This window comes from Onychostruthus taczanowskii, unplaced genomic scaffold (genome assembly GCF_017590055.1).
Source record: "Onychostruthus taczanowskii isolate IOZ18803 unplaced genomic scaffold, ASM1759005v1 scaffold4, whole genome shotgun sequence".
In the NCBI taxonomy this organism is placed as follows: domain Eukaryota; kingdom Metazoa; phylum Chordata; class Aves; order Passeriformes; family Passeridae; genus Onychostruthus; species Onychostruthus taczanowskii.
Genome location: NW_024501459.1, coordinates 4,093,367 through 4,119,362, shown reverse-complemented (window position 1 = coordinate 4,119,362; position 25,996 = coordinate 4,093,367). Strand labels below are relative to the sequence as shown.

Genomic DNA, 25,996 nt, shown 5'->3' with positions numbered 1-25,996 from the left:
AGAAAATCACCAACTTGTATGCTTTTCTTTTTGCTCCCTTATTTCCTCAAAAAGCATTTTGCAATCCACAGGAGGAAGTTGGCAAAAACCAACCCTGAACTGGTCACCAAAATGCTTACGATCACACTTTCTTTTTCAATCTTATGCAACAAACTCACTGGTTCCATATTCCAGGCAGCTCCACATTCAGTGCCCAGTTTTGCAGAAAGTCCCCCAGCTTGAGTAGAAGTGGCTGGGAGAGCAGGACCAGGGCTGTCACCCTGTTCAGGCAGAAGCTGAAATCTGGAGATCAGCATTTTGAAAAAGGAACATGCTGGTTGTCAACTAGCAAAAGGATGGTTTGGGGATGGCTTCAGGCATAGAGGAGGGAGAGCAGATCTGTTGATCCCTAGGCAGCCCTATGGAGTCTAATATCATCTGGGATTTAAATTGGGGTAGGAGAGCATCTACTTTTAGCTACAGCACTCTTTGTTTCTTCTACTTGTACAATTCTTGCCCATTTTCAAAGGACAAAGGATTTCACCCCCTTATCTCTCCTCACACACATATCCAGTGATTCTGGGGGTACTTTCCCATACTCTCAGTACCCTATGCAGAATTTAGGAGACTTCTTTTGAGAACTTCATTTAGGAGTCTTCATCTGAGAGCACAATGATACGGGCCATTACAGATGGTAGGTACCTAGTTGAGAAACTGCACTATTAGAGCCAAAAAAGCTATCCTGTGGAGTAGAGAGGGATGACCTGCTGAAAGGTTCCACTTGTCTTTCTCTGAAGGACGCAGTGTTATAGCATCCAGATGGAATATCCATCCACACTTACAGTCAGAGTCCACAGGCTGAGGCAGAACTTCCCCTACTCTTCTCAAAGCTGAAGAGCCTGGAGACTTCACTAAGCTTTTCAGCACAAAGCACTCTGTTTATATCACAAAATTTTACCAAAAAGCTTTCTGAAAAGAATCCCTCTACACTGTAGAAGTGAAAACCCTCATTATGCACTAATTACAATTTTAAACTTGTACCAATGGATACAGACCCAATAATGGAATACTATAGAATGCAGCAGCTACTATTACAGTAACATGTCTTTCAATAAAGGAAACAGATACATTAAGAAGAGAAAAGATGCCACTTCATTCATTCCTGCATCTTGTCAGTGTAATCACACACGTAACACTTTTTTCCCCCCCTTATCTCAGCTTTGGGTGTTAGCCTGCAACTCTCTTCTCTCCTTTTCTGGTAATTTTCTCATTCTTCTCACTCCCAGAGAACTCCAGAAAATTTACGCAATAGGATGCACTGAAACTACTCCACACCCAATGCCAATTTTTGTGCAGACTGCGTGTTTTTTCTCTCTATATCAATTCCAAAGTACCACCCCAAAACCTACCTTTTAATGTTTCACTTTCTCTGATAAGGAAAGCTCCAGGACCATTTCCAGGAGCCAGGAGTTGTCTTTCAGCATCTTTTCGGGTTATGTCTTTGAAGAACCATCTGGAAAGTATTTCAAAGAATTAGAACCACCCACAAAAGATACACCACTAAGGTGAAGAAGTTTGCCATAATTTGGAGACTGGGAGAACTTACTCTTCTGTTTCCAGGGTGTTTACTTTTGCTACATAGTTGCTGGGAATGAAACCTTCTTTTCTTGTCGTGAGAGATTTTGCTCTCCACCATTCTCCAGATCTGAAAAACAAACCCAGTAGTATTCACAGGAAAGGAAAACGATAAATTGTTATTTGGGTTCTAGTCTGCTAAGAGCTTTGCCCAGGCTGGAGAGAGAAGCACAACCCTTCCTCTGAGGTCAAGCACCCTGAGAAGCCACTGGCTCCCCTGGATCAATGTGTGGTCACTGTTGCTGAGGCCAGCTGCCAAGCCAGACATCTGTAGACTCAAAAATGGCTTGGGTTAGAAGGGACCTAAAAGATCATCCCTGTCATGGGCAGGAACACCTTCAACTAAAGCAGGTTTGTCAAAGTCCCATCCAACCTGGAATGACTATAAAGCATTTGTACTAATACATGTAAGAGAGCTCACTTATCATTCATACACCCATGGTACAAGTAGGATGTTAATGCATTGTAGAGGGAATTAGATGAGTCCAAAGAAAATCTGCAATACAACCAATATTGCCATACTTACTCTTCAATAACTTTCAGTTTTTCTCCTTTTTTGAAGGACAAGTCCTCTTCATGAATGCCATCATAGGGATACAAAGCCACCACAATGACTCCCTGCTCCTCTGCATCTACAAAAGCAGAAAGACATTCACATCACTTTGCAGCCTGACATGGGCACAGCACACAGCTGTGAGATTTCTATAGAAACATACCTTGACTGACAAACCTCTGTCCTGGTAAGAGCTGTGCCTCTGGATTTGCCTACAATAAAATATGCCCTTAATTAAGCAGTTTTAGATCTTTGTGATGATCTTAAAATTACAATTACATATTATACAGTTGCTTTGGTATCATCTCATATGTCTTAAAAGGAATTGCTCAGATTTTTTCCCACAATTCTTAAAAATATGTATTATGTATTATCTGTAAAAACATATACTATTTATATGACAATATAAAATATAGTAAGTCCCCCTAGATTTTAAACTGAGCAGCTCAGATCTTGTGAAGGTGTGGAACTTGCTGTGGGGAAGAAGTTCACAGCTTTGGGACTTCTGCTGGAGTGGCTTTAGGTAGGGCACTTAAGCAGGACAGTTATTACCGTGTAGCTGTCATGCTGAAGACCAACAAGGATGGTTATGCCACTAAGACTGTGCAAAGGAAAAAAAAGAGTAATTAAAAAAAAAAAAAAAAGGTAGTTTGTGATGTGTGTTCATCAACTGAGAGCACACAGAGTTCACTGTGTCAGCTGGGGAGAGAGGAGAGCAGGGAGCCGTTCACACCTGCAGAGAGCAGGTCCCTGAACACAGGCAGTCAGGACACAGTTTCCTCAGCACAGCAGAGAAGGTGGGGAAAAAAAAAGGTACCAGTCGAGCTGCAAATTAGCAAACCCACTTGGTACCCAGCAGAATTCCCCATCCCAGCACTCTTCCTTCCAATGCCAGGCAGCACACATGGAACACGTTAGCCTGCTCCTCCCGCAGCACAGGAGTGCTGCTCCCTGCACCACTGCACCCTCCCAGCCTTACCCACACACCTCAGGCAAGGCCAAGCAGTGGCCTTCAGTGAGTAAAGCTGACTAGAGCTGGTAAAGAATCACCCAGGATTTCTTCAGCCTTTAGATGGAATAACCAACACCTGGATACCATAGCTATTAAAAATCCAACACCAATGCTATAAAAAATGGATCTAAACTACTTCAGGTTTTCTAATGTCATCTAGCATTATTCTACACAGTTATATCTACTCAAAGATGCAGAAAACTGTGACAAACATGAAGTAGCAAACCACCATGTTTTAATTTTTATTCTTCTATGTACTTATTCATTGAGAGTGAACTGCACACAATTTGAATTTTTCCATGCATATGCTTTGGATTGAAATTTAAGTTATGCCAGTCATGCTTTGTTCTTGCTACAGGAATTCTCTCCTGAGACTATCTACTTACTGGCCTTTGCTGTTTATTGGACGTTGGATCCCTCACATAAATAGTTCGTTCAGTTTTACGTACTGGTTGATTCTTGAAATCTAGCCCATCTCCATGCTGATTCTCTTTCCTTTTTGATTTTATACACCCCATATTTCCTGTTGAAATAAAAAAGGTGTTAAACAAAATCATTGTGCCATAAACCAAGCCCTTTCCCATGAAATCATCTGAGCTACATAGTAAAAATGTTCTTCCTTGTCATACAAAATAGTTCAAGGGAAAAACAACTGAAGGTTAGGCCCGCACACTGATTGCTCTTTTCTGTTGCAAAGGAAAGAAATTACCTCATCTCAATCCACAGATGAAGTAAATAGTTATTTACCATTTCTTCAGATTTTTTATGTTTTCTTCCCAGTCTACTTTTCCCTGCCCAAACCCCTTGTATCTTTCTGATACTCCTCTGAGTTTTGGAATAGATATAACAAAAATTCAATTATTGCAGGGATAACTTTTACCTGTATATTTTAAAGAAAATACTCTTTTGGAAGATATAGGAAAAAAAATCCTGTCCAAAATCTGAGAACTGCAGCTGAAGACAGCAATGCCTGTATCTCCCCACTTCATTTTGCAGATGCCAGTCTAGCAGGAAGCTGTGTTTGATTCAAATCCCTGTCTCACACGAGGCTGATGACTTGTGCAGTCCCAGCTCCATGGCAGACACGCTGCTACTGTGACCTTCAGCAATGCATCTCCTTGTTCACACAGGCACGTTACAGCAGCCTAAAATAGCCACTGTGTGTGCCAGCGATGGCAAATCACCACACAAGGATTTCTTTTTCAGTATAATTTAGAAGGCTAATTCTTCTCTCAGGATGTGCATCCATGCTAAATCAGACAAGACACAGCTGTTGGCATCTGCATGACTGGAACCTGACTGCTAATCCCGTGATACAATTACATAGTACTCCAGCAAATATATATACAACATTATCTCTACAATCCTCCCTCCAAGGAGAGTAATTATACTTACTCTTCAAAGAATCCACTATGAATGCTTTTCAACCCTCTCCTTCCTTCCTCTCTCCCTCCTTTCAGGTCAGTGCTCTAATGCTAGGTTCACAGTCACATTTTCCCTTGCAGGCACACAGTCTCACTCCCCCCCGCGCTAATTAATCTTTAAAGCCAGTTCTTTGAAGAACAATGAAAAACCTAAAATAAGAGCTTTGTGAAAATATAGGCTCAAGTAAACAAACACAGCTGGAGAAGCTAAAGCACATTGTAAGACTCGTCCCACTTTTACCTTCATCTCTAGGATAGAAAAGGTTCATGGTAGTGAACAGGTAGAGTAGTAGCAGAAGTGTCCATTGGCAGACACAACTGTATCAATGGGACAGCACCTGGCAGCTGCAAAAATTAACCAGACTGGACTGGGTTCATGTTAAGACTCATACTTCTGTAGCAGTACCTATGATAATCACAATCCTAACTGATTACAAAAATAAACCAAGGCAACAAGCAGTCTCACATGGCAAATCTCAACTTCCAACATCACCTTCATTTAACGTCCCATCCTGCCATTGAGGAAGCACTACATAATGACACAATGCACTGTCCTACCCACAGGCAAAGTGTTTTCTTCTAAATATGACAGAAGGATACTTCCTCTCCTACCATTTCTGCAAATTATCTGTCACCTATTCCCAACACGTCTTGGATGTCCTTAAGATTCAGCAGTGATCTGTGATGCTGGTTTAAAGCAGGATTAGAACCCACTGCTCCCCTTCTTGTCTTCTCTGGAACTAAAAATAAAAGGAATCCTACAGAAAATCAATAGGCACTGACCAGGCAGAGAATAAAAGTTTCCTCTTCTTGACTGTCAACATTTCAGTGTTCCCACACTTATTTGAAAGCACTGGAGCACATCTTCATGCAGGAGCTTTCCTTAGAAGCAAACATCTTTAATGCTTAATTTTAATGCTTTAATTTTTGTAATGCTCAGCTACATATGGGTTGCATACTAGTTGTTTTGTAATACTGAGAAGGATTTTAAAATTTATTTTATTTATTTATAATTGTGGGTATGTAAATGACTCTTGTTCTGTCATTAATGGTTCATAGGAAATTTCTGTACACCCACAGGCAGACTGGTGTTTGCAAACTCACCCTAGACATCAGGAAGGCCAGTGTTTAATTACCTGCTGTATCTGCAAGATCAGGTATTTATCCACTTAAGTGCTAACCTTTCTGCTCTTGAATAGCTCTGCTTGTACAGAACAAACAGCTGAAGTGGAGGGCATGAAGTAATTTGATCTAAGTTGTCAGCCAAAACTCCCTTTCTGTATTCCTGTAAGAAAGCTGAGCACATCTTTAGAGACCGCAGCATGCCCAGTGTCACTGTAAACTCAGAGAAAAGAATTTTTTACTCAGATTTCTTTCTGCAGCTGCAAGCACATGAACAGCTGTCAGTTCAACCTGCTGTGAGGCTGTGTTAAGCTCAAGGTTGGCATTCATTTGTTCATGACAGTAAGAACTGATCAGTAATAACTATGTAGAGGTGCTTTGAAATCACACAGAAGTTTACTTGATGTCATGTGAAATCACACAAATCAGTTTGTGAGATGAGCCTTGTGATGGCTTCAAACAAAGATCCTGTGCCTCATCATGAAGCACTGTTTTTTCTGGGTTCTTTTCCTCATAGAGGTGAAAGTCCACAGTCCCCACAGGACTCAGCTGGTTCTACATGAGCAAAAAGTCCCAACAGTGGGTGCTGAAGCCCACAGCTGGTTCAAGGGGGGTTTTGCCCCTTTCACTCCAGTATAGCCCCAAGGACTGAACATCTAGTACAACAAGGGTTTACCTAAAGCTGAGCCTCACACTGCATTCTTCCAAAGTAGCCTCATTCTTGCATTCTAATTCTGCTCCAGAACACAGATTACAGCTGAGCATGTGGGCAACTGCTTCAGGAGTGGCATCCTGACCTAACTAAAGCACCAGTGCAGGGAGGAGTGTATAAATAAATAAAACATTTTACTTGCTGTAAATGTTTATTTCCCCAGCACTCTGTTGCTGTGTCACAAGGAAGTGTTTTGTGCTGATAAAAAAGAGAATACAGTAAGCAAAGAGCAATACAGAGAGCCCTGCATCATTACAAACCAAACTCCATTATTCTTTATCAGCGATAAAAATAATCCATACATCAGAGAAAATGCTGCCAGTCCCTACTCAGATGTTTCCATTCCAACAGTTCTGCAATACAGGAGACACTACTTCCTATTCATGCTTTTCATTTATTGTCCTGTCCACACTTCTAGACATGAAAAACAAACACTGAATTAGAAGAAATTCTATTTTACATAGCTGTTAATCTTTATAAATAGATATCTAAAAAAAGTAACAGCTTCTCTTTTAACAAAGAGCATATTGTAGTTCATGGCTAAAAAGTAAACACAAGGTACTTAGGCTAACAGCTGCAGCAAGGTGACAACAATCTAGGTTCAGGCACCCTTCAAAAAGCCACAGGGCTATCCATAAGACCTGTCACACAGAGCCTCTGCAGACGGTTTTTCCAAGATACTGATTTTGATGTCTACATTTGCCTTGAATTTTCTCTCTGAATCTCTTGTTACTACAGCACTTGGGTCTTCATTCCAAAATGGTTTGGGAAGAGTGGAAGTCAGAAACAAATGCAGCATTCTGCCAGGTTTAATATCTGCTGTCTGTCCCCAAAATAGAACTGCTTTATATGCCTTTTTCTACTTCCAGAAAAGTAATGTGTCTAAAGACACAATACTTCCTACTGCAAGCAGCCAAGTTCCATGTGACCATCACCTGTCCATCCCCCATCAGCAGCATTTGGGGTTTCATTTCATCCCAGTGCTTACCCTTTGTACAATCTACAAAGGGAATATAATTTTTCATTTCGTGTTTAGAACCATTCTCTCCCTTGTGATTTTGTTACATACAACACATATGGTGCATATTAGAAATTATTTCCTAAAAAACCCACCTGACATGCCTGGTCTTTTCTTGACCAAAGTCATGTCTTCATGGAAATGATTCTCAAATCTTCATAGATTATACTTCTGCTTTTCCAATAATAAAGTAACTTTAAAAACAATTAGAACTACAATACTGAGCATACAAGCTCTACTTTATCAAAGTATGTATTTTATCCAATAAATATCTGTTGAAAAGGTCAGTAATCATTTATCAAAACACCTACGTGGCTTAGGGTTTTAAAAGATATACATAAATGCATTTTAAGAGGTACATAAATAAAATAAATTTGTATTCAATTGAGCACAAAGAGTAAACTCTTCCTTTACACCACAAATTTCTCATGTGTAAGAATATGGGAAAAAAAATGAAAACCCCCAACTTACTCTGAGTCTTGGACATTGCTTTACATTTAAACTTCTGAATCAAAGAGCAGGAAGCAACTGTTTACATCTGTATATAAAATCCCAACTGGTTTTACACCTGGAGCTTTAAAGGGGGCTTAGAGAGCAGAGGAGTAAATAGTTTTATTTTTAATACCTCTTCCAAAATTTGAAAACAATACCACTGACCTCTTCTGCTTTAGATGCTTCATTCTGGCCTTTAATACCAGTTGGTTTGCTGCTACTTCACAAGTTATAGTCAGAGGTAACACAGCAATGCCTTTATCAGATCTCCTGAACTACTGTGCATTTCACTCAAGGTCAAGGCAGAAGTGTCTCAAAACTCAGAGTGATCAATTTAGATTAAAACTGCTGGGGAGGAAGGACTGTAAGCCAGCTCTGCTCATAGACACAAACACCTGCTGTCTCAGAAGCTCATCCAACATTCTATGTCACTTTAATCAACTGCTCAAATTTATAATTCTTTGAAAAAAAATAATTAAAAATCTTAAATGTAATTTCATTTACCTTAATCTTCAGTGCTTACTTTCACTTTACGTTGATCTGCTTCCACATCATCTGTGCTACCCAAGTGTTGCAAGGATCTCCTTTATCTCTGTTATTGGAACTTTGAGGAGGACTATTTCTGGGGAAACCTGGGTTCATTTCTGATCCATCATTACATGGCAAAGCAACTGCCAAGGAATACAGAGCAGGAATTTAACTAGAGGAGGCAAAGCTCAGCAATTGCTTATGAGTACTGGTCTACACATATTTGTGTCAGTGAAGATTTGCCACTAGACCACAGTGAGAATAAGAGTGACAAAAATAAATTATCTGTGGTTGGGAGCAATATGAAAAACTCAACTGGAGAGCAACGGAAGAGAAGTCGTTTTCTGTTCCTTGCCGGTCTCAGAAGTTGTTAGATTTAAGCTTGTTCAGCCTTATTCTTATACCTGCAATTCACCACATATATACCTATAGCTATATATTAATTTAATAAGATATAATATTATCTATAGATACACATTACAATTTTACTGTAAATCCTGACTGTCTGATAACTTTCAACAAATTAGACTCATGCAAATGCAGAAATCCGGGGTCAGCTTTCATTTTGAGCTTGTTTCACTTCCTACATCTTGTTTTTGCACTGGCAGCTAACTAGGGGAACTTAAGCAGTTTCTTCCTCCATTGCCTTTCTGCTAAAATCATTCTGTTTGTCTCAGTCAATCCTTGCTGCATGTACCTTGTTACATTTAGCTTATTTCTGTAGGTCTGGATCACCCCATCTCTCTGTCTCCCAAATAGAATTTATGCCTTATATGATACACATGGGCATACACACAGGGGCACAAATCACCATGTGCTCCCTGCAATGCTTTTGGAAAGGAGCTGTGACAGACTTGCCCTCTGTAGACTCCCACTGCTCGTCAGTTGTGAGAAGCCATAGTCCAGCTGCCAGCATTTAAAAGAAAATGAAAAAATAATGGGGGAATTCTTTTAATTGCTTCAATCTTCTTTGTGGAAAAGGTGAGACAAAGTTAAAATAATATTTTGACATAAATATCCATATAAACAAGAAGAGAAACAAGTTAATCCCCAGTGTAACCAACATTACTGTGGTGAAAAAGTATGCAACAAGTGTGTTACTTTTAAAATTTCCTCATACCTGGTCTCACTTAAGTCAATCCCTCAAATTTTCCAGGGGTGCATATCTGTCACAGCAAGACAACATTGCTACCTAGTTTACCAACCATGATTAGAGCAAAGGACTACAAAATACTCTCTGGGAAAGACAGATCTGTTCTAGGCAGCACAATCACATGGCACAAGCTCAGAAGCAAGTTTTCCATGCTCCATTTTTAGAGAGATTAATGGGTGATGGTGGGGAAGAACAAAATATTATTGCTGAAATTTTTCAGAATCTCACTCTGCTTGGCTTAGAAGCTGTCACGTAAGTCCCAGTCTTAAAAATGTTTTGGAGACAATAATGGCATTTAGCCCTTCATCCTCTTGGGATATTAGGAAGAAGTCACATCTTTTTCAGCCTGTCTTCTAGATTTTAAAAACCAAACCCTCTCAGTTTTTTCCACTTCTACTTGTTATCCTAGCAGCCCTTCTCCACATCTGTTTCACTTTGAACCCATCCCCTTTAAGTACAGGAGGTTGGAGCTGCCCAGATGTTTCAAGATGATTTTCAGCAATGCTTTGAAGAAAATAATATTACTATTTCTTCCATCTACTGAAATACATCACTCAATAAATCCAAGAGATTAATTTATGATTTTCACACTTTCATCACACTGGCCTTTCATCATCATATGGCCATCCAATAAGACATCCAGGTTTGTATCACTTTTCAAAACGACAAACTATTGTCACAGCAGACTTTCCTGTGGCATTATTTTACACACTGATATTAAATTTTTCCTCATTATTTTTCCCAGGCTATTTGTCATGCACAATATTCTCAGCCACCTGTGTGTTTCTAATGCCTCTTAATATCACAAGGGACCTCATATTTTTTCATTGCAAATAAAAGTAGTTTTTTAAAGTCTCAATGTAATGCTAATGTAACACCAGGAAACAGAAAGTGGTCCTGCTAAGAGACTGGTAGTGGTTCCTGTCTGCTGCACTTCCCCCTCTTCTGCTTCTTTCACAATTCCTTCCTTAGTAATTGAGACCAAGACAATTTCTACTTTGTCCATTCCATCTCACTGTTTTTATGCTTTCCCACATCAGTTACAGAAAATACCACCCTTCATGGTCCCAAACACCTGCATTCCTACTGCACTCATACATCTATCACATTTCTACTTCCTCTGCAATGCTCAGTTTTGAGCCCTGTACCAGTATTTCTGTCTCTCCTTTTCCGAGCCCTGATTCCCAACATAATGCACAAATATCTCAGTCCAATTAAACCAGTCTGGGTTGGCAGACACCTTCCCTGAACCCTCTACCAAGCTAAATACTGTTCTCAATGAAATTCTCACCACTCCTTCCTCTATTGTTTGGTGTCCTGTTTTTCTTTCTCACATTTGCCTTCATATTGAAATGAAGGGTAAGGAGTCTCCAATATTTATACCTCAAGTCCACTTCCTTAAAATGGAAATTCAAGTTACAACAGGGCCAAAAGGTGTTCTGCCATACAACTATATTGGAAGTGAACTGTGGATTAGAACCAATAAAATGGTTTGGGTAGAAAGGGACCCGCAAGATCACCTAGTTCCAAGCCCCCTGCTGTGAGCAAGGACACCCTCCACTAGACCAAGTCACTCAGAGCCCAATCCAACCTGGTCTTGAACTTTTCCAGGGATGGGGCAGCCACAGCTTCTCTGGGATACCTGTGCCAGGGCCTCGCCGCCCTCACAGTACAGAATTTCTTCCAAATATCTAATCTAAACCTGTTCTCTGTCAGTTTAAAGCCATTCCCCCATGTCCAGTCACTCCATGCCCTTACAAAAAGTCCCTCTCTAGCTCTCTTCTAGGTCCCCTGTAGGTACTGGAAAGCTGCTCCCTGGAGCCTCCTCTTCTCCAGGCTGAACAACCCCACCTCTCTCAGCCTGTCTTCACAAGACATAGGAGTCATACAGCAAAAATCCCCCAACAGCTGCCATAAGAACGAAAACTTCAGGTGAGATAAAATATCTGGAGTTGCCATACTGATGCTGTATTGATGTGCTTCTGGAAAAGGCAGACCCGTTCTGAGCAGCAATATCATATCATACTATATCATATCATCAGTCTTTTTTCCCTATACTCCCCATTTAATTTTTTTTTTCTTACTAGATGAGGCTTTTTAGTAATTCATTAACCAATGTGAACTAACACATTGCTATACTAAATGGCAAATAACTGACTTAAGTTTTCACACCTCAAACTTCCAATAGGAAGGAGTGCTTTGGTAAATAAACACTTTTCTATATTCAAATGGCACTTTCCAGCCTTTTCCTGTCTTGCCTTTAAGTGTCCAGGGAGAAGGTAACTTTATTCAGTGCTTGGCTAAAATACACAGTCTTTGCTGGAGCTCATAAATGACACATAAAATAAATATCATCATAGCTGATGACATGAAAAGTAGCTCTAACAGGGGTGGGAAGCTTTGGCCAGGAAAAAAATCGTCCATTTTTCTGAAAATTCACTAGTTTTGTCTAGATTAGTTAAAATTTTGCTTTCATGCAGGAATTTTGGCAGTCATTAGAAAAAAAAAAAAAACCAAACACATTAAAGTAAATAAAAATCAGCAAGAAACACTGAAAATAATGTCACTGTGGTGGTATAATGATGTTATAATGCTTTCTGAAGGATGAAAATAAAATCCTGAAACAAAACATCACATTGAAGTGGAATTTGTACAAACTACTGATCCTAGTTTATTGACTTGAAGAAAAAAAACCCCAAAACACAAGAAAGTTAATCCACAGAAGATTGTAATTTTGCTAACACTGCATAATAGACTTTATATATTATGAAAATGTTCCAGATTCATTTAGTCAGTATTTTTGGCACTAATTTTAAACCATTTAAACATTAAAATAACATCTGTTTTCTGACCTTATAATACTTGCTTCATTTTATTACAATCATTTGCCTCAACTGCATCCTCCAGAATTTTGAATCAATATCAACAATGAATTAATTCACTTTGCCAGCCCTCAGGCAACCACATCTTCCATTTCCTCAACTTTTTTCCACTGTACTATATCTTTTGAAGATAGGGGAAAAGGTCAAATAACATCTTAATTTGACATAACAGAATAAATACTTATATCAAATTCTTCAAAAGGATCATATGACATGGAACAGAAAAGCTGTGCCAACACATTAACCAACTTAAAGCAAAGGTTCCCAAAATTCTTTAAAGACTTTAAAGTGTAATGCAAGCTATAAGTAAAAATGTCATTTTCTTGACTGGTAAAAACTCTAAGTAATGACAAACAGCAGCTTCATATAACCAAATCTCCATTTCCAAATGAAAATTTGGCCAAACCACTACACTGAAAAGGATCAACATTCTTCCTAACTATTAGGAAGTGTCCCAATCCAGCTAGCAAACCCCAAGGTCGACATCTACTTTCCACGTTGAGTGTATCTATGACTCACATTCTGCTTTTTTCAGCTTTAAATTGGTGATTTTGGCCAACAATGCCAGTGTGCTAAATTTTCAGTAGTCTGTCTTTGCTCTGCACTTTATGTATGTATGTATGTTGCTATGTATGTCTATACCTCCCACTAGGATAAGGATTCTTCTCCACTCCTTTTCAGTGATCAGAGCAATAATTGTGGTATAGGAAAATGAGAAATTACCCATAAAAAAAAGGTGTTGGAGTGAGGTCCTGGAGTAGCCCAAAGGTCTTCATCCTCCTTACAAGTGACATGATGGAAGGATAGGACAAGTTTCACACAGTTTCTTTGGAGAACACAAATCTGGGAACTATGCTTCTTCACTCCCAACAGTACTTACCCAGCTATTTATCCTCCCCTTCTCTTTCACAGACAAACACTTTGCCTCCCAAAACAAGGTGCAGTTGATAGATGTGCAAGCAGAGCTCCTCTGTGAGTCCAAAAGGCCTGGTTCATGCCCACAGTGGCTTTACTCAGGTGTTGATTTCGATATACAGTTTGATGTATTGGAAAGCAAAGGCACAGCCAGACAAATTATCTGCATATTACTGTGCAGTGCCCCATGCCCGCATTTACAACATGACACATGGAAGAGAAATGAGAGCTTCTCCCTGTTTTCACTGAGCCTCAGAAGACAACAAGGGACAAAGTGAGCAACTTGCTAACTTATATTGAGTTTGGGGAATCATCACCAGGCTGCACCCTAACGAGCTCTTCAGCTGGAATTTGTTACTCTGCCCTCTCCAGAAGGTGCAAAGGAAGGTATATTTGCAGGTAGCAGCTGACACTTGAAACTTTTGTCTCCTTCAAGTAAGGCAGCTTAATGCTCAACCTCCACATGCCTGGATAAATGGATTGATGGGACTCTTGTCGAAGCAAATTATTAATAGCTACTACGACTAAGGGGAGAGGATAGTTATTTATGAAGGTGGCCTTCAAGTAGTTAATACATTGTTGGCAATAAAGACTATTTTGCATATGTGATCTCTTGCTTTGAAGTGTGCCTGTAATTCAAACCCATTGTTGTATTGTAAATAGAATGCAAAGATCATGAACACCATGAAATCACCACAACATAAAATCATAGACTTGTTAAGGTAGGAAAAGACCTCTAAGATCATCACATCCAAACTACGTCCTCAACTGCCACATTTAGAGAGGCATTTTGAATGCTTTCAGGGATGGAGATCCTACCACTACCCTGGGCAACATGTCAGTTAAGAGGTTTTTCCTAATATCTAATCTAAATTTCCCCTGGCACAACTTGAAGCAATTTCCTCTTGTCCTGTCACTTGCTGCTTGGAAGAAGAGATCAAAGCCTATCTGCACACAACCACCTTTCAGGGCATTGCAGAGAGTGATAAGGTCTCCTCTGAGACCTTTTCTCCAGGCTAAACAGCCACAGCTCCCCCCGCCATTCCTCACAGGACTTTGTGCTCCAGACCCTTCACCAGCTCTGCTGCCCTTCTCTGGACTCGTTCCAGAACCTCAATGTCCTTCTTGTAAAGATGGTCCTAAAACTGAACACAGGATTTGAGGTGTGGCCTCACCAGCTGAGTACAGGGATCAATCCCTGACCTGCTCCTGCTGATACAGCCCAGGATGCCACTGGCCTTCTTGGCCACCTGGCTGGCTCATGTTCAGCTGGCTGCTGACCAGCATCCCGAGGTCCTTTTCTGCCAAGCCACTTTCCAGCCTCTAGTGCTGTGTGGGGTTGTTGCAACCCAAAGGTAGCACCCACTGTTTGGTCTGGTTGAACCTCATGCAACTGACTTCAAACCATCAATCCAGCCTGTCCAAGTCCCCCATCACATCATTATAAACATGCTGGAGGACAGAAAATTCACAGCCAGCAAGCCCTGATGAAGGTTTTGAGGGTGGTCTCATAGAAAGTATGACACTTCTCCTTTGGGTTTATCTTCTGTTTTCAGTGTGTTTAATAAAAGAGAAATGGGGAACAGAATATAAGTGCATATTAGCTTTTGTTCTTTCAAATTGTATATCCCCACAGTATAAATAAATTTTTATAATCCTTACCTGATTTCATGCATTCTACAATCCTCTTTCAACATGGATTATGACAGTTATGGCTAAATCAGGGCAGAATGACTTCTGTGTCAATGGATCCTAACTGTAACAGCTTCTCCATTGTGCAACTCATATTACTTTGCCCCGTGCTGAATTTGCAATTCTGCTTCATTGGTCAGAAGGCTTCTTTATCTGCTGTCACCTCCATGTTTGAATGCTGATATGTACTCATGACTAAGCTTGCAACTAAAACATAGCATTCTTGTATAATAGCATCATATTACATATTGAGCATGTCTAAAACACTGAATTTCACAAAAGAGAAACAGATTTTTTTTCACTATCTTCAAACACCAGCATACATTTAAATTGTAAAAAAAAAAAGTTACTCTTCCTGCAGATTGTATTGTGTTTCATTAGCTGTACAGCACTAGACAAACACTGAACTCTCCTGAAACAGAGGACATTGTACTGGGGTATGTAATATGGATTCAAGAATGAATTCTATGCTCAGATAAAGATTTGGGGTTAAATCATTCATGCTGACATGAGCTAACACTCAAAGTACAGTTCCTCCTGAAAGTTTGCAAACATTGGACAAGGTTGCTCAAGTTGCAAGAGGAAACTGCAAGAGTTCTTAAAAAAAAAAAAAAATCTGGTGCCAATGGCAGAAATGATTTTTTTTTGCTGTTTAATCTTTGCAGGGATACTAGACCAGCATTCAGCACTAACTGCTAAAGTATCCACAGGAGGAACACCTTGTCTTGTTCTCACTGATGTTAAGTAGCAGAACCTCCCTTAACTTCAAGGGTGTATGAACATCCTCCAGGTTCTGGCACTTCACAGAAGCCTATTTATAACTCAATTTTTTTACTTAACTTTAAACTCTGTGTTATTATATTCCTTCAAGGGCATGAATCTAAACAAGGAACGTACCAGCTGGTTTTTCACCCAGTTTAGTAAACTGTTTCAAGTAACTGTTGCAATTTGTCACAATTGATGGCGTAGCACCAAAGATTATCATCTGAACTAACAGTTTGCTACAAACATGATAAATAGAATTAAAAGAGCTCTATGACTAGCAATTTGGGGAGGTTTTTAGATTAAGTCCTTGAAATCAGAGGAGTTTATTTAATAGATACAAGTACACTTCTCTTAAGTCTACGAAACATATCGTGAGGGGCTGCAAAATTTCACCAATTTGGGTATGAAAGCTTGTCATGTAAAGAGGGAAGCACACTCTAACTGAAGTCTTGTGAAACTACAGCTCAAGCTGGGGTGGCAATAAGAGTGTAAAAGGAAATACCTCACTGAAGAAAATATGTCACTGAATGAACATCAATAAGAATTCACACCCAAGTTTCTAAGCATATTTTTCCCATTTGTTACACACATGAGCACGAATAAAAAGTTTCTCTGAAGTTAGAGAAATTAGAAATTAAAATTGGAAATATTTTACGTGCTTTCTATTTTCATAAAGGAGCGAGAAAGAGAATTTGGAAAGCTCACTTTGAAGGAAAGATTGTAAATATCTGGTCTGACAGTTCACTTGACTATTCCGGCTTCAAAGGTTCTAAGGAAGAAATGGAGTGCTCCAATTTTATGCACAGGTATGTCCTGGCAGATGATCTTTCCCAAAGGCAAGAATGAACAGTTTCTCCCATATTACCAGGACAGCAGCTATGCAAGTGTATTAACTTGGTTAAAGTTCTTTTCTATTTCAGAGAAATTATTCTATACTAAACAGAAGATCTGACTTGGGGACTGATTTAAAGATGCACATTGAATTTGCTCAATATGCTAATTTATTTAATTTTCAAAACTGATTAATAATTTGACCCCTGCTACTATTTTAACTTTGCCTTGAAATTTCTTGTTTGCTCACTCTAAAAACAACTAACATTTTGGTATTCACAAAATGCCACCACTGGACTGTACAGCACTTAGTATTTTCTGCTGTTTCTAGTCCTGCTTCATGGTCAGTTGGTAGCAGATGAAGACCCAGCAGTTACAACCATAGCAAGTTTCACTGAACCAGGCTCTGATCCTGCAAGTGACAGCACACAGCCTGCAGGAGCTTGACAGACTTCAGGAGACTCACACCAGGACTTTATGCACAAAGGGCAGCACACAGACCTCAAAAAATAGGCCAGCACTGACAATAATTTTGGCAGATTTATACTCACGGACAATTGGAGGACCATGACAATGATTATTTTCACATTCATATTGCAGAGTGCAAGAATTTCACAGCACTATTATTACAGCCATACTGGCTGCTCATTGAAGTTTATACCCTTCGTAACTCCACATAACTCAAGAGTATACAGCTCACAGGCAGGACATGTGATTATGCTATGCTTTGAAAAACTGCCTTAGATTCTGCACAAGCCCCAGAGTTTAAATGCGACTTCAGCACTCCCAGCCCACGCAGCTATCTTTCAAAGCAAGAACTAAAACCAAACCAGCATCCACAATGGGTACCCAAGTTTGTTTCAGGAGAACAGTAATGAGTCCACAGTGTTCATTTTAATTCCACAGTATTAAGTGTTGTGCAAAGAAGATGCTTTAACAACTGGTGGGACTTCTTCATTGTTTGACCATGCACAGGAAGACCTCAGGACAACACAAACCATATGAGAAAAGGTGTAGGAGGGGAGGCCAAAAACCTTAAGAAATCAGAATTGGGGTTGATACTGAGAAACAAATTAAGCAGGAAGACTGCATAAGCAAAACGACAAAAAGAGAAAAAATAATCAAATAAGAATGCAAAGGATAATAACTAATTGGGTAGAGACAATTATAGTCCCTAGGAAAGCAAAAACTCTCAATCAGTATGACAAGATAAAGAACATATAACAAACCTATGTATTCTGTGCTCCAAGGAGAAATTGCTTCCCTGTGTCACACCATACAAGCCACCTGCTTTTATTGCAGGAGTGGGGAAAAGGACCTCTCCCTCATCCAAACTTAGTTCAATACATATTATTTGAATAAGCTACTTAGATGCATTTTTGACACTTGTAGCCTTGCTTAAATGCTCCATTAAGAGCAGAAGTATTTCTCCTGAAGCGCCCTTCTACTTGCTCACTCCACCAAAACTCTTTTCTGCTGCTGCCAGCTCCATTGAACTAGGTTCTCCTAAACTTGCACTGCCTTCTCAAAGCTAAATTTCTTAAGTTTCACTTTCTGTGGGGTCAGTGTATGGGGCACACCAACATCAATGAGCACAGAACATCAATCCTGGAGCAAGAGCTGTTGTCTCAGCACTACATCTCCACAATACCAAGACTTGATTTCTTCTCCACAGGCCAGCACACATGCTGATAAAACTATGCTCTACTTCCCTGAACCAGAAGTGTTTACAAGGAGGGTCAATGCTGGCTCAAAAACTTTTTACATGTGCCATTACACAGTACACAAAAACCTGCATGCAACAGAAAAGAAACTTGACCAGAGAAAGCGCAGACAAAGCGGCAGGGGACAATCCACACTGACCATTTTCAAGACAGAGACCTGTTTCAAGTCAGTTTGAGGTCACAGCTTTAAATCAGATGAGTCAAACAGCAGTTAGCTGTCTCTAAAGATCAAGAAAATACACATAAAATGTACTCTACACAGAAGAGTCCTTGCTGACCACCTACAGAAATACAAAGTTGCCCTTAAACAAGGCACAGCCTTAAAATACTTTGAAGGCCATGTCAGTCCTGCCAGGTTGATACTCCACTGGACTTCATATCTCTTCAAGAGGCTGGGGGTACGTATCTCTGGATGAGTATTCCCTGATAAGTAGTGTACAAATGATAACTGGATTATGAAAGTTGATAAGGCTTACTTTTCCAGAAAGGGAAAAGAAAATTTGCCGCAGACGTCTAAATCAAGAGATGAAATAAACAGTTTATAACACTGACAGTCCTGAAGACTGGAGAGAAAGAAACAGCAGAATGACGTTGGCAAAAAAAAAGAATTATGGGAGAAGAAAAAAAGGAAATCGTGTTAGGGAATACTCCTACAGCAGGGCAAAGACTGAAACATGGATTTTCCCAGGAAACTGGGGAGCAAAAGCCTCAAACAAACAGCACATCATTACTAATGAAGACATTTGAAGCAGTGTGGGTCAAGGACTTTTTTGGAAACACTGCTAAGCATTATGGCAGAGGGAGGGGAACTGCTCCCAAGGAAATTTAGCAGGAGATTTTGAGAAGAGGCAAGCTCTCCTGGCCAGGCACAGGGGGAGCACTGCTGTCTACTGCCTGCCATCAATCAGGCCAAGAGAAATGGGCTCAGAATTCACCTCAGTATGACTTGGTGCTTCTCCACTGGTGCCATGACAGCTGCTGCAATCTCTCTTGAAGCCAGTGCAAGTATAGCTGGACAGAGAAAGGAGGACAAATTGCCACACCAGCAATGCAGCAGAAGAGTTGCTTAAAAGGCAGGTTTTCCAACACCCCTCACGGGCTGCAATGCTTCCCCCCAGCCTTTGCACAGTTCAGCATATCTTTTGCAATGGTAAGTCCGGAGTTACAAAAATGTACTTTGAATCCCATTTGCACATTCTGCTACATCACAACGGCACATTCAAATGACTCTTGCAATGTATTTTGAACAAGTCGAACACAGAACATCCAATATAGGATTTCCTCTTTCTCCTGCCCATCCCCTTCCTGTTTGTTTACCAAAAACTTTCACTTCCTCAGTGACACCAGCTCTGGTGATCACTTAACCCTGGTTCTCCAGTCCTTGTCCGCTCACACCTGAATCACAGCTCCCCAGGGCATTTAGTACTTACTGAAGGATTTTAAAGATCCATCAAAACACAGTAAGTCTGGGTCTGCCCTGGAGAAAACCATTTTCTGGCCACTGGATCTAATGAATATAAACTCCATTATTCTGGCAAGGGACATTCAAGCAAGCAATTTCAATATATGCAATAGATGTGCTACTGTTCAGATCTTTCCCTACTCAGTTGATACTACCAGGAAATATCCTTTTAGTCTGAATACAGTAGAACTTAGCCATAGGTCAAACCTACTGATTTATAAATGTTTTACCACTACATAGCAATTCACTCAAACATGGTCTTTAACTTTTGGTATTAATTTTTTTCTAAGCCCCTAGTACAGTCACACGTGGAAAGAGAAAATCTTAGCAGCCAAATATACTTCTGTACTAATTCCTGTGACACCATATTGCTTCAGTTTAAACCTAAGGTAAAAGCCAAGCAAGATTTCATTTAAAAAAAATTAAACAGGTTTGTATACATCTACCTGAAAAAAAAAAAATTGAAGGAAACATGAAAAAAAGCAATAGAGTGTAGATACCACATCAGAAAGACCACTTAACAGATTATGCTTTTTTTGACGAACTTCCTGAAACTGCTTTTTTTAAACCAACAAACGAGAAGTTAAAAGCACATCCCAGAGGGAGTCCTTTCCCTTCAAAATTTTATCATTTCCATACTTAGAGCAACCCTCTAAAATAGAGAAAACTGCAAAAAGCGCTATTGCAGAAGAGTAGCTGCATCCCATACTTCAACACCTTTGGTGAACATGTTGCGGTTAAAATTGCACTATTTCCTATCACAGCTGGACTTTGCAAATTAAAGTAAGAAATTCTACAATATGTCAACCACAGGAAGAAGAAGCCTTCTGCCACATGCAGCAGGGACCATAGAGGAAGAAGGACACTTTGTTCAGACTGTTTATCATTGGAGTCCTTTGAACTGAAGACGTAAGGCAAGTGTGCTGCGCAAACACAGGAACCAATTGTAGATACTTAAGATGCCAGCAGTTTGAAAAAGACAGGCAATGCAGACCTAAGGGAGACCAAAGGCTGGCCTGGACAGAACTAGTCCACCCTTTTAACCCACCAGAGAAATTAGATCTACCCATTATTCCCTCCACTTTTCCCTAGTGTGTTCCTTTCTTTTTTCCCCAGCAAAGTGTTACTGTCAAAATACCATTTTTCCTCTGACATTTGCCTGACAAAAGTAACCAATATATTTACCTCTACGAGTAGTTCTTTAGGGCACAGAACAAATACAAGTATCCCATAAATATTTGGAGGAAATGCTTCCAGCACATGATGAGTTCTGCTTTCACGTTTTGTTCCATGAAGCCACATTTTTCAGGAAAGATGCTGAACTCAAACGTGAATAATTCAGTCTCGGAAATTACAGCATTTAATGACAATGTCAACAGGAAATGTATCTGAATCAGGCAAAAATAAATATGAAAGCACAGACCTTTCCATCCTTCCCTGAAGGACAATGAAGTTTAAACTAGGAACAGTCACACTGAGGACAGTTACATTGCATTTGTCTTTTATTAGTACAGGCTGATTTCTTTCAGAAGGCACCATTACTCTTTACAGGGTGGCAGACTCCTTCACCCTGCATGCGTCATTAAAGACTGTTTTCATACAAATGCAATTTTACATTTTTATCTACAGTTTCCTGTGGCATGGCTTAGCAAGTCTGGAAACCTTTTTTATTACACCATCTCTAGCATTCCTACACTGTCATTAAAGAGGAGAGACAAATAAATGGGAGAAATACGAAGTAGGAATATGAGCAACAGGACAAAAATCCTAATTCTCGGCTGGGCAACTGGTTTTTATGTAGAATGAAGCCTTTTTGCTTAGAGACGGAAATCCTACAGAGGCAATATTATAACAAATGCTGCTTAACAGAGTCACATGGTTTGGTGTAATTATTTACACACTCAGCTCCATAGCTTCAAAAGGAAGTATCATTCCCAGCATACAAAGCTCACACAACCCTCAGGATCCCCAGTCCACGGATTCTCCTCCCATCCCTTGTATTAGTATCTGATGGCTCATATCCTTCTGATATCTCTGTGGCAGCAGACATCCACCTCTGTGTACAGCCATGCTACCACAGCAGATTGCTAAGAATCCTAGGTTATACCTAACACCCGCCCCATTAATTAGTGAGCTAAGTTAGTTAGTTAGTCCCCATGTACTTGTCTTCGGTGTTCACTCAGTTTGAAAAGGGCTCCCTGAACCCTAAGAGTAAAAATGGCTTTACAACTCCCTGGACAGAAGAAAAAAATGTCACTCAGTTACTCAGGATGTGCACATATAGAAAGGAGGAAAGATCTCACCCCCTTCCCAGATCACCTAGCCCTTTGACAAAAACAAAAATTGTCTCCTGATCAACATGTGTTCATCCCAAAATCTCAAAGATTCCTATTAAGATTCAAAATAACATGCAGAGTAGAGGTAGGCAAACATCTCCTTTTTGTGACAGCAATGGAAAAACATCTGAGATTAAATACGGCAGCACTTAAACTTTCCCAAATAACTACAGAGAGGTCAGTGTTGCTCCCTAATGTGCCCCACAAGAAGGGTCAGGTGTAGCATCTCTCATTTGGTGAGACAGTTTTTATCCCACTGAAGAACAGAATTAAGCTGAGCCAGGAGACCTTGGACTTGTTTTCATAGCCTGTCACAGGAATTGTTCCCCTCAACACTTGCTGTTCTGTGATGCCATTTAGCTTAGGAGTCAAAAAGGCCATAGGAAGAGAGGTCACTTCAATTACACAGATAAACTGGGGGCAGGGGGGAAATACTATGAAATAGTTACTTATACATTCATAAATACTTATCTATTCATACATACCTGCAAGGAATAGTTTCAAATTGATGGAAATTCTCTTGAAAAGGGTAACATTGAACCCCATAGTATTAAACAACTTAAAGGTAACAGGGTTTAACTTTGTGTTGTAAAGTTTCACAACTGATTGCTTTGTCACAGTCATTGCACAACTCAACTGGTCAAGGGGCTTAAAAAGGAAAGCCTAAACCTTACCATGTCTTCTGCATATTTCTGTAGGAAATATCTCTTATTTACTAAAAAATAGAGAAAAGCAGAATAACTTGAAATGAGCCAGCTACTATACAAAGATGATTGTTCTACGTCATCATGGTTTAAAAAAATCTATGTCAACAGCAAACAATTAAGAGATTTTTATGTTATTAAGAATTCTTTCCTAAGTAGTCTGTAGCTCACAAAGTTGAAACAGAGAAAGAAAAAAGCTTCAAATCTCAGAAGAGATCCATAAAACGAGACATCTTTTGATCTTAGTTCATTAATTTCAATCCTTCTCCAAGGTTTCATAACATCCTATTAACAGTATCTAACTGATTTCTAGCCTGCTGCTACTTTTTCAAAGAAAACGGTTTGATTTTTTTCCCTCATCCATACTTCAGTGCTGTTGATGGTACATATTAAAACGATAACAGCTATTCTGTCTTCAGTGTTGGGTTGGAAACAATCCACACAAACACAATTTGACTCTCCTTTTGGTAAAACTGAGCTATGTTTTCCCAACATAGCTTTGCAATTTCTCAACACGTATCTTCTGCTTTTTGTTTTAACTCTATAGTGATACTGTGTTGAGTGCAGAGTTATCTACATGGCACTTGTACTTCACAGATACTTTCAATTAACATTACTATTCTTAAATTGCAAAAGTCATACATGTACTTGATGGGATCTAGCTTAAAAATTTTCATTTTCAATTTGTACTACAAGGTCCTGCAATACATTAAGATTGGTCAGAACGTTTATCTTTTTTCAGAGGTGGGAACGAAAGGCAGGAGATGGGACCAGGGGGTTTCAGATGCGATATTGACCAGGGGTTCCAGATGAAACCAGCTTTGTGCTCCCTATGTATATCCACAGGAATATAAACTGGCTAAACAAGCTTTAAGTGTTAATCCCTTTGGTCTTTAGTGCCAAAAGAGGGGAGCAAGGCAGCAAGATGAGTTTGTGCTAACCCATTCACTGCAAACCCTTGAAAGATGCAATTTCAACAGAAACTCTTAACTGCTTTACTGAAGGTACAGCATCAGCTTCTAAACTAAAACTGTAAGGAGAAAACCCTTCAAGACCTTTCCTCAGGAATACAGCATCTATAATAGCAGCCTACAAGAAACACCGTGCTCCGAACATCACAATACCATTTTCTCATATTTCTTTTAATTTCAAGCACATTTGAACATACACTTAAGAGGAAGAAGCTTTAACTTGCAGAACACACCAGAAAATACGCTCCTAGAAAAAAGCGGCGTAAGAAGGGATACCCAGGGATCACATCACCTCACCTCAGTCAAGGCTAACGTTTTGGCTCGAAACGCCGACTGCGGACTTAAACCAGCTAATTTCACACGCTCCCCGGCACGAAACAGCCAGAAGGCAGCCGAGCCCTCCGATCACAGCAGAAGCCAGGCAGAGGGGTACGAGATAAATCATGCTTTTGAGAACGATCCTTTTATCCCAAACGCGGTTATTTCCCTTAAGACCCCATCCAGTCCTACCGGGCAGGTCGGGCGGCGGCGGCACCTCCCCGCGGGGGCAGAAGCGAGGGAGAGCCGCCCGGAGCGCGCCGGGTCCCGCCGCGCCGGGGCGGGGGCGCGCACGCCGCTGCCGGGGGAAGGCACTTACTCTGCCGGTGCGCCGGGCGCGGAGCGGCAGCGGGCGAAGCGCAGGGAGCGCGCCGGGCGCGGAGCCGTGTCCCGGGCGGCGCGGCCGCAGCGCTGCTCTCGCTGCGCGGGCGGGGCGCGGCCCGCGGGAGGCTCGCAGCCCGGTTACTTCCTGCTGCCGGCGAACATTTGCATGTGGTGGACAGCGGGGCGAGCGACAGAGAGGGGGCCGGCCCGGCCCGACCCGGCGGCTGCAGCTCCTCCGGCTGGAGGCTGTGCCGGGGTGTCGGGGGTCAGCCCCGCCGAGCTGCCTCAGAGGGGAGCGAGCCATCGTGAACCTCTAAAAGTTACAGCTAGATAAAACCCTGTTAGTCTGAGAGGCAAATAAAGGCTCTCTTGTTCCATCAACAGCCAAAAAAACATCTTGAACCCCAAAAATCCACTGTAAGCAGCTTCTAAGGTCCGTTGGAGGCTTGGTTGAGAGAAACAAAGAACATGTAAGCTTATCTTTCAATGTTTCTTTTCTTTCAAGAATGATTTACTAGCCTTGTGAAAAGTGAAATAAAAATCTCACAGGTCAGCAAAACAGGAAATATGAATGCGTGGACATAACAGCCAGAGGATGCAGGTGAAAAGCTTTGCAAGAACAGAGTCAAGGTGTCATGTGTGTGCTGCCAGACCACATGGGCAAGTTCAGGTCATGGAGATTTCTAAGGCAGAATTTCAAATGCAAAGCATTTAAGCTTTCCATATAAAAGTGTTTAGATAATGGATCAAGTTTGAGAAATAGTCAAAGTGTCACTCAAAGGCACCTCTGTACACTTTCCCAAAGTCCACCAGTACAGCCTAACTGTGGGTTGTGTCGGGGTCCGCTGTTATGTGTCTCTGCCCCGACACGGAGAGAGGTGGTTCCGGGTGGACGCGATTGCAAAGGATGAGTCTGGACTCTTAGATTTTCGGACTTCAGTTCTGTTTATTATCTCTTATCTACAAAGTTTTCTCTCTGCCCAGCCGAGGTCTGTTCAGCAGGACAGTCAAGTGCACTCTCCCCCACCCACAGGGCGGCTGTGTCTTTTATAATAAAAATTACGTGTGACATATTTACCTTTATTTCCCAATACTATTCACCCTTATAGACAAGTGTATCTTCACCATGAACCAATCCCCAAGTGCCAACATCACCACACAAAATGGAAGACATGAAGAAGAAAGAAGAACACAGGACCACGCCCTGAATCCTCCATCTTGCCTTCATGACCCCCCTGTACCTATTTTTCTAAAATTTATATTTCCCTCCATAAAGGTATCATTCACACCCAAGAAGTTCTCATTTCCTCCGTCACAGGTTCTTCTCCTTTTGATGGATCGAAATCCAACCACCAAACCCTTTTGGCATCATTCCAGGGTTTCCGAGCCCCCCAGGGGCTCCCCTGGTGTCTCTGCACATCCACAGTGGTGTGCTGAGATCCCA

General features: G+C 40.7%; 1 protein-coding gene across 5 annotated transcripts in view; it reads right to left on the bottom strand.

The window, feature by feature from the left end:
- LYN (LYN proto-oncogene, Src family tyrosine kinase) overlaps window positions 1-24,645 on the bottom strand; it is a 48,552-nt gene extending 23,907 nt beyond the window's left edge. Inside the window, exons 1-6 of one of the 5 annotated variants that reach the window (XM_041412726.1) lie at window positions 24,548-24,645; window positions 3,566-3,702; window positions 2,331-2,379; window positions 2,141-2,246; window positions 1,586-1,684; window positions 1,389-1,492 (exon numbers count right to left, since the gene is read on the bottom strand). In XM_041412726.1, the coding sequence (XP_041268660.1) occupies window positions 1,389-1,492; window positions 1,586-1,684; window positions 2,141-2,246; window positions 2,331-2,379; window positions 3,566-3,697 (490 nt within the window). In that variant the 5' untranslated portion in view covers window positions 3,698-3,702; window positions 24,548-24,645. Of the gene's footprint in view, window positions 1-1,388; window positions 1,493-1,585; window positions 1,685-2,140; window positions 2,247-2,330; window positions 2,380-3,565; window positions 3,703-5,386; window positions 5,409-24,207; window positions 24,416-24,547 lie in introns of those variants that run through there. The other 4 variants (XM_041412730.1, XM_041412728.1, XM_041412731.1 and 1 more) reach the window with 4 other exon arrangements.
- Between the last annotated feature and the right edge of the window lie 1,351 nt (window positions 24,646-25,996).